Source organism: Pleurodeles waltl, chromosome 3_1, assembly GCF_031143425.1.
Source record: "Pleurodeles waltl isolate 20211129_DDA chromosome 3_1, aPleWal1.hap1.20221129, whole genome shotgun sequence".
NCBI lineage: Eukaryota > Metazoa > Chordata > Amphibia > Caudata > Salamandridae > Pleurodeles > Pleurodeles waltl.
Window position 1 is genome coordinate 1,554,006,299 of NC_090440.1, and position 12,695 is coordinate 1,554,018,993.

Sequence of the window (12,695 nt, forward strand, 5' to 3'; positions counted from 1 at the left end):
AGGAAAGTGGTACCAGAGGTAGTCGGACGGCTGTATTGATTGTGAAAATAAGCGCCAGTGCAAACGAATGTGTGCATAAAAGTTCATGTATGTTTATGTAGTAATTAGAAGAGAAGTATACATACAATACACATTGGTTTTAAATAATCGGATTAACTACTGGAAGTCAGTGAAGTATTTGAAGCTAGCAAGGGCAAATGCCTTAAAACCCTGAAAGCGCCAGATCTAGTCTGATCTCAGCCTGTAAGCCTAGATTTAGTGTGCCAACACATGTAGAGGCAGTGCTTCACACTTGTTGTTTACAAGAGCTATATGCACAAATACTTTTTATAACATTAAAGCCTGTCCTGCTGGCAATGTAGGGAAAAAGAAGCAAAGAAGAATTGCTTTCAGTTTAGAGCACACATTAAAGATAAAAATTAGAATGTGACAAACAGCCTGCTCGTTGTACCTTTTTAGGTGCAAGATAGTCCCTTATGTTATGCATTCCCATGCAGCAATTACTGGAAGTGCTTGCAAATTATCTAACTGCATGAGATGAGAGAGCAGTACTGTCATGGTGGAGACAAAGCCCACTGTATGTAGTGTATATAGAATTGATAAAATAGCTCTTGCTGCGGATCGGTTACATGTGATATGGGAGCCAACTTGTAGTAGCACCTTGTACGCATTTTAAGAATCCACAGACATCATTTACCTTCTGTCAACTGTCAGAAAACGAATTTAGTTCTTCGGCAAAGCATGTGGTAGAAAACACAAGGTAGCTTTATCTACGTTTTTTTATATAATGAAAACCAGCCTCTGCAGTGGCAAGTTCTGTATGCTTTCTCCTATCTTATATTATTTCTTGGTGAGGAGCTTCATTGTTTGGTGCTGATAAACCAAGCTGTTTCTCAAGTATTTAGACTATTGTCGAAAAATCATATGCACCTGTCTGTCAATGCCAGGTTTTGGTTTGGGCAGATGCGTTTCCTGTTCTAGGAGAGTACTATGTATTTGATATTTAGTTTCCAAAGAAATGAGCACTTGCATTCTGCAAGTGGCTTCCCTATATATTTATATATATTCTAGTTGAACATTATGCCGAGAATGTTAGCAGATTTCCTGTGCTTACTAAACATTTGCACTGTTGAAACACACACTATTAGAACATGTTCTGGGCCAGACTTGGTAGTCCCCTTGGGCCAGCCAGCAGGTGAACACCAGATTCCTGGTTAATCATCAGATATGCCCATGGTGCTTAAGAGCATAATTGCACCCCAGAAATAAAGGGTTTGATTCATCACAAACCGCTATTGTTGCTTTTGGTGAAGGTCATTTTCCCCATGCAGAATGCAGGCTCTTGATCCACAGAACCATTTGTGCTGTAGGCGGATTTCAGGTATGTTTATGTGCCTGCTTTACTGCTTTCTACTCCTGAATGCAGATATTGATATCCTCCCCCCTTCAGGTGTGTGGAGGAATAGGGCCCACTGACATCAACAAGCCACCGTAATCCACTCTAGTTAAAGGTTGGACAAGACCTAATGTATGGCTATGCTATGGATGAGCACAGGTGAAAGGATCTTATAAATGCACAGACTTAATGATGCTAAATGTCTGCCTTGCACATTCCCTTCGCCAGAACAGCTGTAGGAATCTACAGGGCAGGAGTGTGTACATAACTTGGTGAATCCTGGAGGGGCACACTGATTTAGTGATGGTACCCTCTGAGCGCCTTCTTACATAAATGATGTCGGTGTCATCTGCAAATATGCAAGTGCCCTACTTAAAAGGACCTTTTATTGTTTGATTTATCTTGTTATGCATCTTGACTTTCAAGTGCAAGTCAGCATAATGGTTTGTGGAATACTTCTAGTCATTGCAGTAGTGTTTGCACTGCGTGTAAAAACTACTTCGAATTACAGCTGTATCCTGGCTTCGCCTGACATTTGGACTCCCCTTTTTCTTCATTAATGGTTTAAATCTCCCAAAGTTCGTTGTAAAATTCAGAAGAGCAGTAGATTGAGCAAACAGTGATATTACAAGCAGATGTTAATGGAGGCATTTGGGACGAAGGGAAAAATAAATAACTGCCTTTACATAAATTATAGAGAACGGATTGTCGAGCCAGGCATGACTCTAGTTTCTGGTGGTGAGCATTCTCATTACGAGTGCCTTCATAGCTGCCAAGTTCCACAGGCTCGTCTGTAACTAGTTAGGCCAGTCCCGTTTTTTCCTTAGAATTCTGACATCTGTGGTACTGGTTTTATACCAAGTTGACTAAGGCTACCAATTCGAATAGATCTGGGAAACCTCGCAGATATAGAGAGTAAAGCAGGGAATCTCATAGCAGTAGTCCAGATCGCTCCTCCATGTTTCTCTGCATGGGTGGCCGACACATCCACCGCCTTCAGGTCCTCCTCATAGGTTGGGTTGCAGGATGAACACTGGATGTTATATTGTGGTTTCTGTCCTGCTTTCCCTGTCTTTGAGGGTCCACTCAAGCCCTACATTTGTATGATTAGGAAGCTGCCGACCCGTCGTTGTTTGGGAAGGGTGGAGGGTCATCTTTGACGGTCGGCCCCGCCCCTGCGTGGGTTTTGAACGCAGATTGGAGCCCAAATCATACGTTCTCGGGCGAGTTGTAGCAAGGTGTGGGTAAGACTATCGTTTACAATGTGATCTTCAAAAGCTAATAATACCCCGTTGTAGACAGGATCGTCATTGAATGGATATGCAGTTAATTCCAGAATGCCACATCCCTTCACTCCCGCGGTTCTTTTTTTTTGTTTGCAATGCTTTCTCCAGCTTTTCCTCTTTATTTTCTGTGTTGTCACGTTGACTATTCCCTCAAAACATTGTTTGGCGTAACACCACGAACATTTTTATATTTGATTTTTCCGTTGACGGACTGCCATCTAGAGGTTACTCGCTTAGTTGCAGTTAGCGTGTGTCCATTAAAAATAAAAAGGGATTTTGTTAATGTTTTCAGCCACTCCTTTACTTTCTTTCTGTTGCCTATTTGTAGCTGAAAGGTTGTTTGTGAGTCACTCCTTAGACAACTTTTGTACTATAGCTCGTTTTCCTTCTGCGGATCATTAACGATCAAGTGATGTCGTTCCCTTTAGTTTTTATGTGTAAACCTTCCCTTTTTTAATGTGTTAGATGTACGCAGAGCTTTTCTGCAGGAGGCGTGCCCGTAGGACAGCTCGTGACATGAGAACAGTGTTAACTTTGAATCCCATTTACCCCTGAAGACAAAGTGCGGCACACTAAAAAACAACAAATAATCTTTATATGCCATACCATCTTCCATCTAAAATTACCTCCATTCACTTAATTGGGGGGGAAATACATTCTCGCTCTTTTCTGCATCCAAATGTCTGAATGTATGCAACTTGTATACCGAATCGGGCCAAAGGGAACACAGTCCAAGTTGACCTCGTTCAACCCACTGCAAACTCTTTGTCCGCGTCCACATTTTTAAACCCCTCCTGTTCTGTACCTGCCTGGGCTGCCCACTTTACTTTAAAAAGGTTGGAAAATTAAGTTTTAGTTTTGCCAATATTCGATTTTAACTTTAAATAAGGACACCTTCAGACAGCAGTTACAGTATATGAGTCATCGTAAACACTACACCCCTGGGAAACCTTAGAGTATCTCCTCGAGGTATGTGTATTTGTCCACGATGGGTGGAAATAAAACTACCACCATAAGATAAGCACATGGTTTATTCTTGTACAGTGCTGGGTGGGTGATCTCGAACAAACGTCTCCGTTTCTCAGTATCTTTCTCTCAAACAACATTACTCTCGGCCTCAGAGATAGTCTTGCTTGGAACAGGAAGTGACAATCTGATTTGGAACAAGGTCTTTTAAATATTTAATTATCCAGATTTTGGTGTTGCAACAATGTTGATATCTAGGACATGGTCAAATTTAAAACGTTCAGTGTTTTTCGGGATCGTCGAGAGAAGCTAAAAGGTTGATTAATATGGAGTTAACTTTGGCAACACAATGTTTAAATCAACAGAAAACAGGAATCCGATTTGTCTATGAATACTTTAAAACCTATGCACTTATATACATTATGGAATTATTAGTCTTTGATGAAGGAGTGATCGCTTCACAGACAGGCAAGAAAAGGCAATGCTGAGCAATCTGCTTCTCTCTTTATAATGTCTTATTACATTGCACATTTCTTATACTAATTATTACATAGGAAGCTTTTCCATTGTAACGCACTAAGACTTATTTGTTTTTTGCTAATTACGTTTAAGTGAACTTTCTCCTTATAATTTCTTAATATGTTGCACATTTCTTATACTAATTATGACATAGCAAGCTTTTCCAGTTTAGCCCACTAAGACAAATTTGTATTATGCTAATTTCATGTTTAAGTGAATATTCTCATTTTTCTTGGCGCCTGCCAGTTAGTTTTAGAATTACTGGGTTCATGCTAAAACCAAGGGGGGAGCAATGCCAGAGCTATGTATATCTCCTTACATTTGATTTTTAGAAGACAATACGAGACCTTTTATAAGAAAATAGTGTAGCAGAAAAAGAAACAGTTAATCTAGTCAAAAGCATGAACATGGTGGTCTCCTTTGGTGATCCTTGCCATACGAAGACTTTCAAGATAGTCTTATTATAATCCTCTGCTGCCCAACCGGACTGTGCCCAAATGAACTGAAAATTCCTACATAAAGCTTATTCGAAAAAATGGAGCTAGAGCAGGAAGACCCTACAAACTGCAGACCAGTATCTAATGGGACGCATTCAGGTAAACACATTGAAAAGCCAGCATTCCTCCAACTATCAACCTTCACTGGGAAAAATAGTCTGCTCTCATGCGAACAGAATGGGTTCAGATCTGGAAGACGTCCTGAATTGGCACTAATCTCATCAGGAACAACCTCAAATATTCACTCAACACTAACGGGGTTTCCCCACCTCTGATACCCGCCCTGACAGCTACGCTTGACATAGTGGGCCATCAATTGATGGTACTGCCTTTTTCAGCATAGAGCTGCATGCCTTGCTTGCCCAAAGTGGTTCTCTCAATAGAGTGCATGCGTTCTGGGTCCTTTGACACTCTTTCTTGTGGAATTAACTGTTCAACAGAAAGGAAAAGAAATAGTTATTTCAGACTGTATGTGCTTCAAATAATGCAGATGGTCTATTCTACTTCATTTCTAATGATGATGTTCAGTAGCCCAACCTCGTAAAAGGACAATGATAACTTTAGATTGTTTCTTTCTGAAAAGGGATGTCACCAATATGAACATGCCTAACGATATACTTGTGGTCTGGTGTTTTACATGCATGCTACCAATTCGGGCTGCTCTCATTTCGGCTTACCACAGCTCAGCGAGGTTTCTCAACAATGTTTGTGCCGGATGCCCAACTCAGGAAAATGGTTATCTTCCAGTCTTCGCGCCCTAATGATCTAAGCTGCAATTCAGTAACCTTTTGGCAGCCGTTTGCGTGCCCCCACTGGTCACATCACTGAGGACGTGTGAGTTATAGTTTGTCTCTGTACGCTGCGTTGCTTGATTGGTGCTAATGTGGATACTGCAGTGACAGCTTTCACTGCCTAAGAGCTTTGTATTGATATCTTTAGTGCCAAACCTCTTTATTTCAGAATAATATATTGCCTCAATATTTTCTGCAACCTGATGCCTTCTTGCTCGTCTGTTGCTAGGTGGTGCCTAATGCCAAGAAACTGATAACTGATCGTAATTCATACAGTAAAAGGGGTGTTCACAGGCAACAGAATCTTCCATGCGCTCCGGAGGCTTTTCCCACTTACCTACCTAGCCACAACTGTAAAAGAAACTGTGCCTCTGTAGATTTGGCTCCCGTTTTTCAGACTAGTTGCCAAGTGAAATTGTCTATGGTGGGGGGGTTTCCTGTTACGGGGTTTACAACCCAAAATGCCCAGTGACATCGGGGATTCTGAAAATAGAAGTGACATTATTTTTCATTTTGAGGACATTAATAAAATCAATCAATCTGTTGTTTAATAGATTCCCATAGATTCGTTCTATGTCTGCCCGGACGCTCTTAGGGACAGTTTGTCTGCGTTGAGCAGATTGAGCAGTGTCTGGATCTGATAACACATTCCCTCAGGGTGAATGGGCTACTCATAATGAGGCTGTCAGTAGCTTTCTATGAGAAAACTACCACCTGTAGGAGTACACTTAACTTTTAGCAGTTACCAATACACAGAAGGTGTTGAGGGTGAGGCACTGAGGTTTAGTAGTCTGAAGGGAAAGATGTAGGGGTGGGAGGTATACACAGAATTTCTTTTTGTTGTAAGGTCATGTGGGTGGGATGGTGTAGACAGCTGCTTACAAAATGACTGACATCTAACCGTTTTTGTACTTTTTAGGTTTTATTGCTTCCGACATGACATCCAGAAATTCAAGCACCCAGTTATGGCTGATCACTCACTACCATGAAATGGGATCTTTGTATGATTATCTTCAGATAACCACCCTTGATACAGTGAGCTGCCTGAGGATAGTTTTGTCTATTGCAAGTGGTCTTGCACACTTGCATGTAGAGATATTTGGCACTCAAGGAAAGCCTGCTATTTCTCATCGAGATTTGAAGAGCAAAAATATACTTGTGAAAAAGAATGGGCAATGCTGCATCGCAGATTTAGGTAAGTGATTTATTTCTTACACAAAGCCTTCTCGGAAATAGATGCAGTCAGTTACAAGCCAGCTGCAATCTAGCCTTTGCAACTGAACGTGAACTGTCTCTCTTTGCACAGCACACCATCCTCAAACTTAAGCATTACAGCCATTGTAATACTCAAATGTAATCCAGACTGAATCCAATCACAACACACACCTGGATATCTACACACAGTATTATATTTTTCTACTGATGAAAATGTATTGTTGTTAATTTCGCAAATGCTTGGAATGGTGCCACCTACTGTTTGCTAAAACAAAATGTTGTTCACTATGGTTATTCTTTAACTGGTCCCAGATATGCCAGTCATACTCGTTCCATTAATTTTACACTAAACTCTTTGAAAGAATGTATTTGTTCTCACTTATGCCGTGAATGTAGAAATTCTAAATAGGAAATTACATCTGAAGAGGACTCTCCATCGACCTCTGCTTGACGTGGGCCTTCGGGCTCTCCTTCCATCTCCTGACCGCTTCTCCCATGTCCTCAGTGATGAAACAAATGCCATTTCACTGCTATCCTCGCTCCTACATGAAATATTCTCGGACTGTTCTCCATCAAGTTTGTAATTTTGCTGTGTCTTCTGAGCATAAGAAAGTGGCTTGTAACAACTGCTGCTCCTTCAGTTAGAAAACAACCCTCCTTGGCCATCGGGCCTGACGTCTCAAAATGTTGTGTAGGAGCAGATACAACGCCCTGGACCTTTTCTGCTCCGAATACGTCTAGGAGCAACACCATCCACAACAGTTGGTTGCAGATGAGGAGGCTTTCTCCCACTATGACAGCTCCAGCTCCGATCTGAAGATTGAGGATCTTTCACCAGCGCAGCCAGCCATGAATATAGTATTCCCTCTCCCTTGACACCAATCCCAAGCTGAGCAGCCACTTCTGAAGGGTCATCCAACTACTCTAGAGCACCAGAGACAGACTGCTGGACCGCCACAGCCTTTGGACCATGGTCAGCAATGACCACCATTTTAGGACACAACGCCCAGATCGGACAACTGATTCATTTGGGGGGGGGGGGAGGGCGGCTTCAAAGTTTCTCTCGTGTGGGAGTACATTACCTCTCGCCAGTGGATTTTGGATATTGTCCACGTCGCCTACCATTCCACCTCGCAAACACGCACTTTAGCCCAGAACATCAAAGGCTACTCAGGGAAGAGAGCCAAGCGCTCCTTCTCAAAGGTGGCCATTGAACTCGACCTGAAGCCTCAGTACGGCACAGGAGTATACTCTGTACTTTTGCAGCATCAATCCTTTTCTACATTCACATACTGTGCATTATTCCTCCATCTAGTAGTTTGGTCTGGAAAAAGAGAGGTTTTTTTTTCTCTTGGGGGCGTCATCGACCACCATTGGCTGCTTAGTCCATCCTCTGTGTGATGTCAGACTGTGCTCCGGAAGTTCCTGTGCGTGGCCCCATCTTCAGATTCTTTTTTCCGCCGTTGGGACTGAAAGCATGACTGAGGAGACCCGAAAGTTTTGGGGAAAAATACTTTAAAAAAAAATATATATGTATATATATATGTTCGATGGCATGTGTAGCTGCAGATACACATGCTGTGCATTATCCTGCCATCTAGTGTTGGGCTCGGAGTGTTGCAAGTTGTTTTTCTTCGAAGAAGTCTTTTCGAGTCTTTTCGAGTCACGAGACCGAGGGACTCCTCCCCTTCGGCTCCATTGCGCAAGGGCGTTGACTCCATCTTAGATTGTTTTCTTTCCGCCATTGGGTTCGGACGTGTTCCTCTTCGCTCCGTATTTCGATTCGGGAAAGTTAGTTATCGGAAAATTCGACGGTATTGTTCGCGCTCGGTACCGGTTTAGTGTTAGCACATCGACACCGAAGAAAGAAGCGCTCCGGCGGCCCTTCGGGGCTTCCACTCTCCAGCGGGGCCTGGTCGGCCCGACCGCGTCCATCTTCAAACCTCATGTACCGGACCCCCTTCCGCTTCTGCCCCAATTGCCACGCAAAGTATCCTTATACAGACCAACACTTGGTCTGTAATCTGTGTTTATCTTCGGAACACAGGGAGGATACTCGCGAGGCCCGTCGGGCATTTCGATCCAAGAAAACACTACGAGATCGAAGAGCTCGAAGACTCCAGATGGGGTCGACACCAGCCGAGCAGATCGACGTCGAGGAAGAGGAGAGATTCTCCATTCGAGAAAGTGAGCAGCAGAAACAGCAACAAACTGTGAGTAAACCAGCCCCGGCAAAGACTCCTCCAAAGATAATAAAGGCCAAGGGGATGCCATCGCCAACAGGCCGTGGCTTAACCCGAAAACACGGTGACCAAACAACGGCACCGAAAAAGGCCTCCCAGCAGCCGAAGACATCCGACTCCGGTCAAGATACCGTCTCCGAACCATCTCGGCACCGAGAGTTCGGCACCACTAAAGTCAAGAAGGTTTCCTCTGAGCCGAAAAAGACTGTACAAAAAGCTTTGGTGCCAAAACATGCAGCCTCAGAGCCGAAACCAGGATCCTATACAGAAGAGCAAGGCTTTTCAACTCCGTTACAAGGGCACAGATTTGAAGAAGAACTGGCCATGGGAGAGCCAGACCATACCCAGAGGAGGTTTCACATACATAAGGACACGGGGAAAATCCAAACTCTTCCTCCAATAAAAATCAAGCGAAAGCTAGCATTCCAGGAGACGGAAATGCAGCCAAAAGAGAAAGTGGCTAAAGAGAAAACACCACCAAGGTTCTCGCCACAGCAATCTCTATTACATTCGCCACACCTGTCCCTGGTAGCAACACCCCCAATGATGCAGTCGCCGACACACACTGGGATGACCCAGATGCATGGGACTTGTATGATGCACCAGTCTCCGACAATAGTCCCGATTGCTACCCGGCAAGGCCGTCACCACCTGAGGACAGCACTGCATATATGCAGGTGGTTTAAAGGGCAGCTACATTCCATCATGTAGCAATGCATGCAGAGCCCATAGAGGACGACTTTTTGTTTAACACCTTGTCATCTACTCACACCTCATACCAAAGTTTGCCAATGCTGCCAGGCATGTTAAAACACGCCAAACAAGTGTTCCAGGACCCAGTAAAAGGCAGAGCCATCACGCCTACGGTGGAGAAGAAATATAAACCTCCCCCAACGGACCCTGTGTTTATCACACAACAATTAACTCCTGTTCGGTGGTAGTGGGAGTAGCCCGAAAGAGGGCAAACTCCCAATCCTCAGGAGACGCACCACCGCCCGACAAGGAAAGTCGGAAATTCGATGCAGCAGGCAAGAGGGTGGCAGCACAGGCAGCCAATCAATGGCGGATTGCCAAGTCTCAGGCGCTACTGGCTCTATACGACAGGGCACATTGGGATGAAATGCAACATCTCATTCAGCACCTTCCCAAAGAGTACCAAAAACGTGCCCAACAGGTTGTTGAGGAAGGTCAAACTATTTCTAACAACCAAATAAGGTCGGCTATGGACTCAGCAGACATGGCGGCAAGGACAGTGAACACTGCAGTAACCATTCGTAGGCACTCATGGTTACGGTGCTCCGGATTTAAGCCAGAAATCCAGCAGGCTGTGCTGAATATGCAGTTCAACCAAGAACAGTTGTTTGGGCCGGAGGTGGATATGGCAATAGAAAAACTTAAAAAGGACACAGACACGGCCAAAGCCATGGGCGTGCTCTACTCCCCACAGAGCAGAGGCACTTTTAGAAAGCCGCACTTTGAGGGGGGGGGGGTTTGTTCCCAAACCACAGAGCCTTCCACCTCACAAGTCAGACCCACATATCAGGGCCAGTATCAGAGAGGAGGTTTTCGAGGATAATATAGGGGTGGACAGTTCCCTAAAACAAGAGGGAAATTCCAGAGCCCAAAAACCCCACAAACCAAACAGTGACTTCAATGTCACAAACCCCCACCACTCAACACTAGTAGGGGGGAGACTTACCGCATATTACAACAACTGGGAACACATAACTACAGACACATGGGTCCTAGCCATTATCCAACATGGTTATTGCATAGAATTCCTACAATTGCCACCAGATGTGCCTCCAAGAGCACACAATATGTCCAAACAACACTTAGACCTGTTACAACTAAAAGTCCAAGCATTGTTACAAAAACAAGCAATAGAACTAGTGCCCAACCATCAAAAAGGAACAGGTGTCTACTCCCTGTGTTTCCTAATTCCAAAGAAAGACAAAACTCTGAGACCCATATTAGACCTCAGAACACTGAATCTTTACATCAAATCAGATCACTTTCACATGGTGACACTTCAAGACGTGATTCCCTTGCTCAAACAACAAGACTACATGTCAACATTAGATCTCAAGGATGCTTATTTCCACATACCCATACATCCTTCCCACAGGAAATACTTAAGGTTTGTAATCCAAGGCGTGCATTACCAATTCAAAGTGCTACCATTTGGGATAACAACAGCCCCAAGGGTATTCACAAAATGCCTTGCAGTAGTAGCCCCTCACATCAGGAGACAGCACATGCACGTATTCCCTTACTAAGACGATTGGTTAATAAAAACCAGCACTCAGCAACAGTGTCTTCTGCACACACAATACGTCATAGAAACCCTACACAAACTAGGGTTCTCTCTAAACTACCAAAAATCACATCTACAAACGTGCCAAATAGAATAATATTTAGGAGCAACAATCGACACACAAAATGCGATTGCCACTCGAAGTCCACAAAGAGTACAAGCCTTCCAAAATATTATGTTAAACATGTACCCAGACCAGCACTATCAAGTGAGGTTTGTAATGAAACTCCTAGGCATGATGTCTTCATGCATAGCCATTGTCCCAAACACAAGACTACACATGCGGCCCCTACAACAGTGCCTAGCAAAGCAATGGACACAAGCACAGGGTCAACTCCAAGATCTAGTGTTGATAGACCACCAGACACACTTCTCGCTGCAATGGTGGAACCCTATAAATTTAAACCAAGGGCGGCCATTCCAAGACCCAGTGCCACAATACGTGACCACAACAGATGCTTCCATGATGGGGAGCACACCTCAACCAGCACAGTATACAGGGACAATGGGACGTTCACCAAAAACAACTGCTTATAAATCATTTAGAACTGTTAGCAGTGTTTCTAGCATTGCAAGCATTTCAACCACTAATAATCCACAAACACATTCTTGTCAAAACAGACATGACAACAATGTATTACCTAAACAAACAAGGAGGGACGCACTCATCACAACTGTGTTCTTTGCACAAAAGGTTTGGCATTGGGCGATTCGCAATCGCATTCGCCTAATAGCACAGTACATCCCAGGGATTCAAAACCAGTTGGCCGACAATCTCAGTCGAGATCACCAACAAACACGAATGGGAAATTCATCCCCAGATACTACAAAATTACTTTCTACGCTGGGGAACACCAGAAATAGACCTATTCGCATCAAAAGATAACGCAAAATGCCAAAACTTTGCATCCAGGTATCCACACCCTCAGTCCAAGGGCAATGCGTTATGGATGAGTTGGTCAGGGATATTTGCTTACGCTTTTCCCCCTCTCCCACTCCTTCCTTATCTGGTAAACAAATTGAGTCAAAAGAAACTCAAACTAATATTAATAGCACCAACCTGGGCTCGCCAACCGTGGTACACAACACTACTAGACCTGTCAGTAGTACCTCATATCAAATTACCAAACAGACCAGATCTATTAACTCAACACAAACAACAGATCTGACACCCGAATCCAGCATCGCTCAATCTAGCAATCTGGCTCCTGAAGTCTTAGAATTTGGACATTTAGACCATACATTCTGTATGGAAGTTATTAAACAAGCTAGAAAACCTACTACAAGACATTGCTACGCAAACAAATGGAAAAGATTTGTTTATTACTGCCATAATAATCAAATTCAACCACTACATGCTTCCGCAAAAAACATTGTAAGCTACTTATTACACTTACAAAAATCTAAACTAGCTTTTTCTTCAATTAAAATACATCTCACAGCAATATCTGCCTATCTGCAAATT

At 43.5% G+C, this 12,695-nt stretch overlaps 1 protein-coding gene across 4 annotated transcripts in view; it reads left to right on the forward strand.

Moving 5' to 3' along the window:
• The window catches only part of ACVR1 (activin A receptor type 1), a 397,514-nt gene that overhangs the window by 263,293 nt on the left and 121,526 nt on the right, over window positions 1-12,695 (forward strand). For all 4 annotated transcript variants that reach the window (XM_069225144.1, XM_069225147.1, XM_069225148.1 and 1 more), the window contains one exon: window positions 6,375-6,650. In XM_069225144.1, the coding sequence (XP_069081245.1) occupies window positions 6,375-6,650 (276 nt within the window). The remainder of the gene's footprint in view (window positions 1-6,374; window positions 6,651-12,695) is intronic.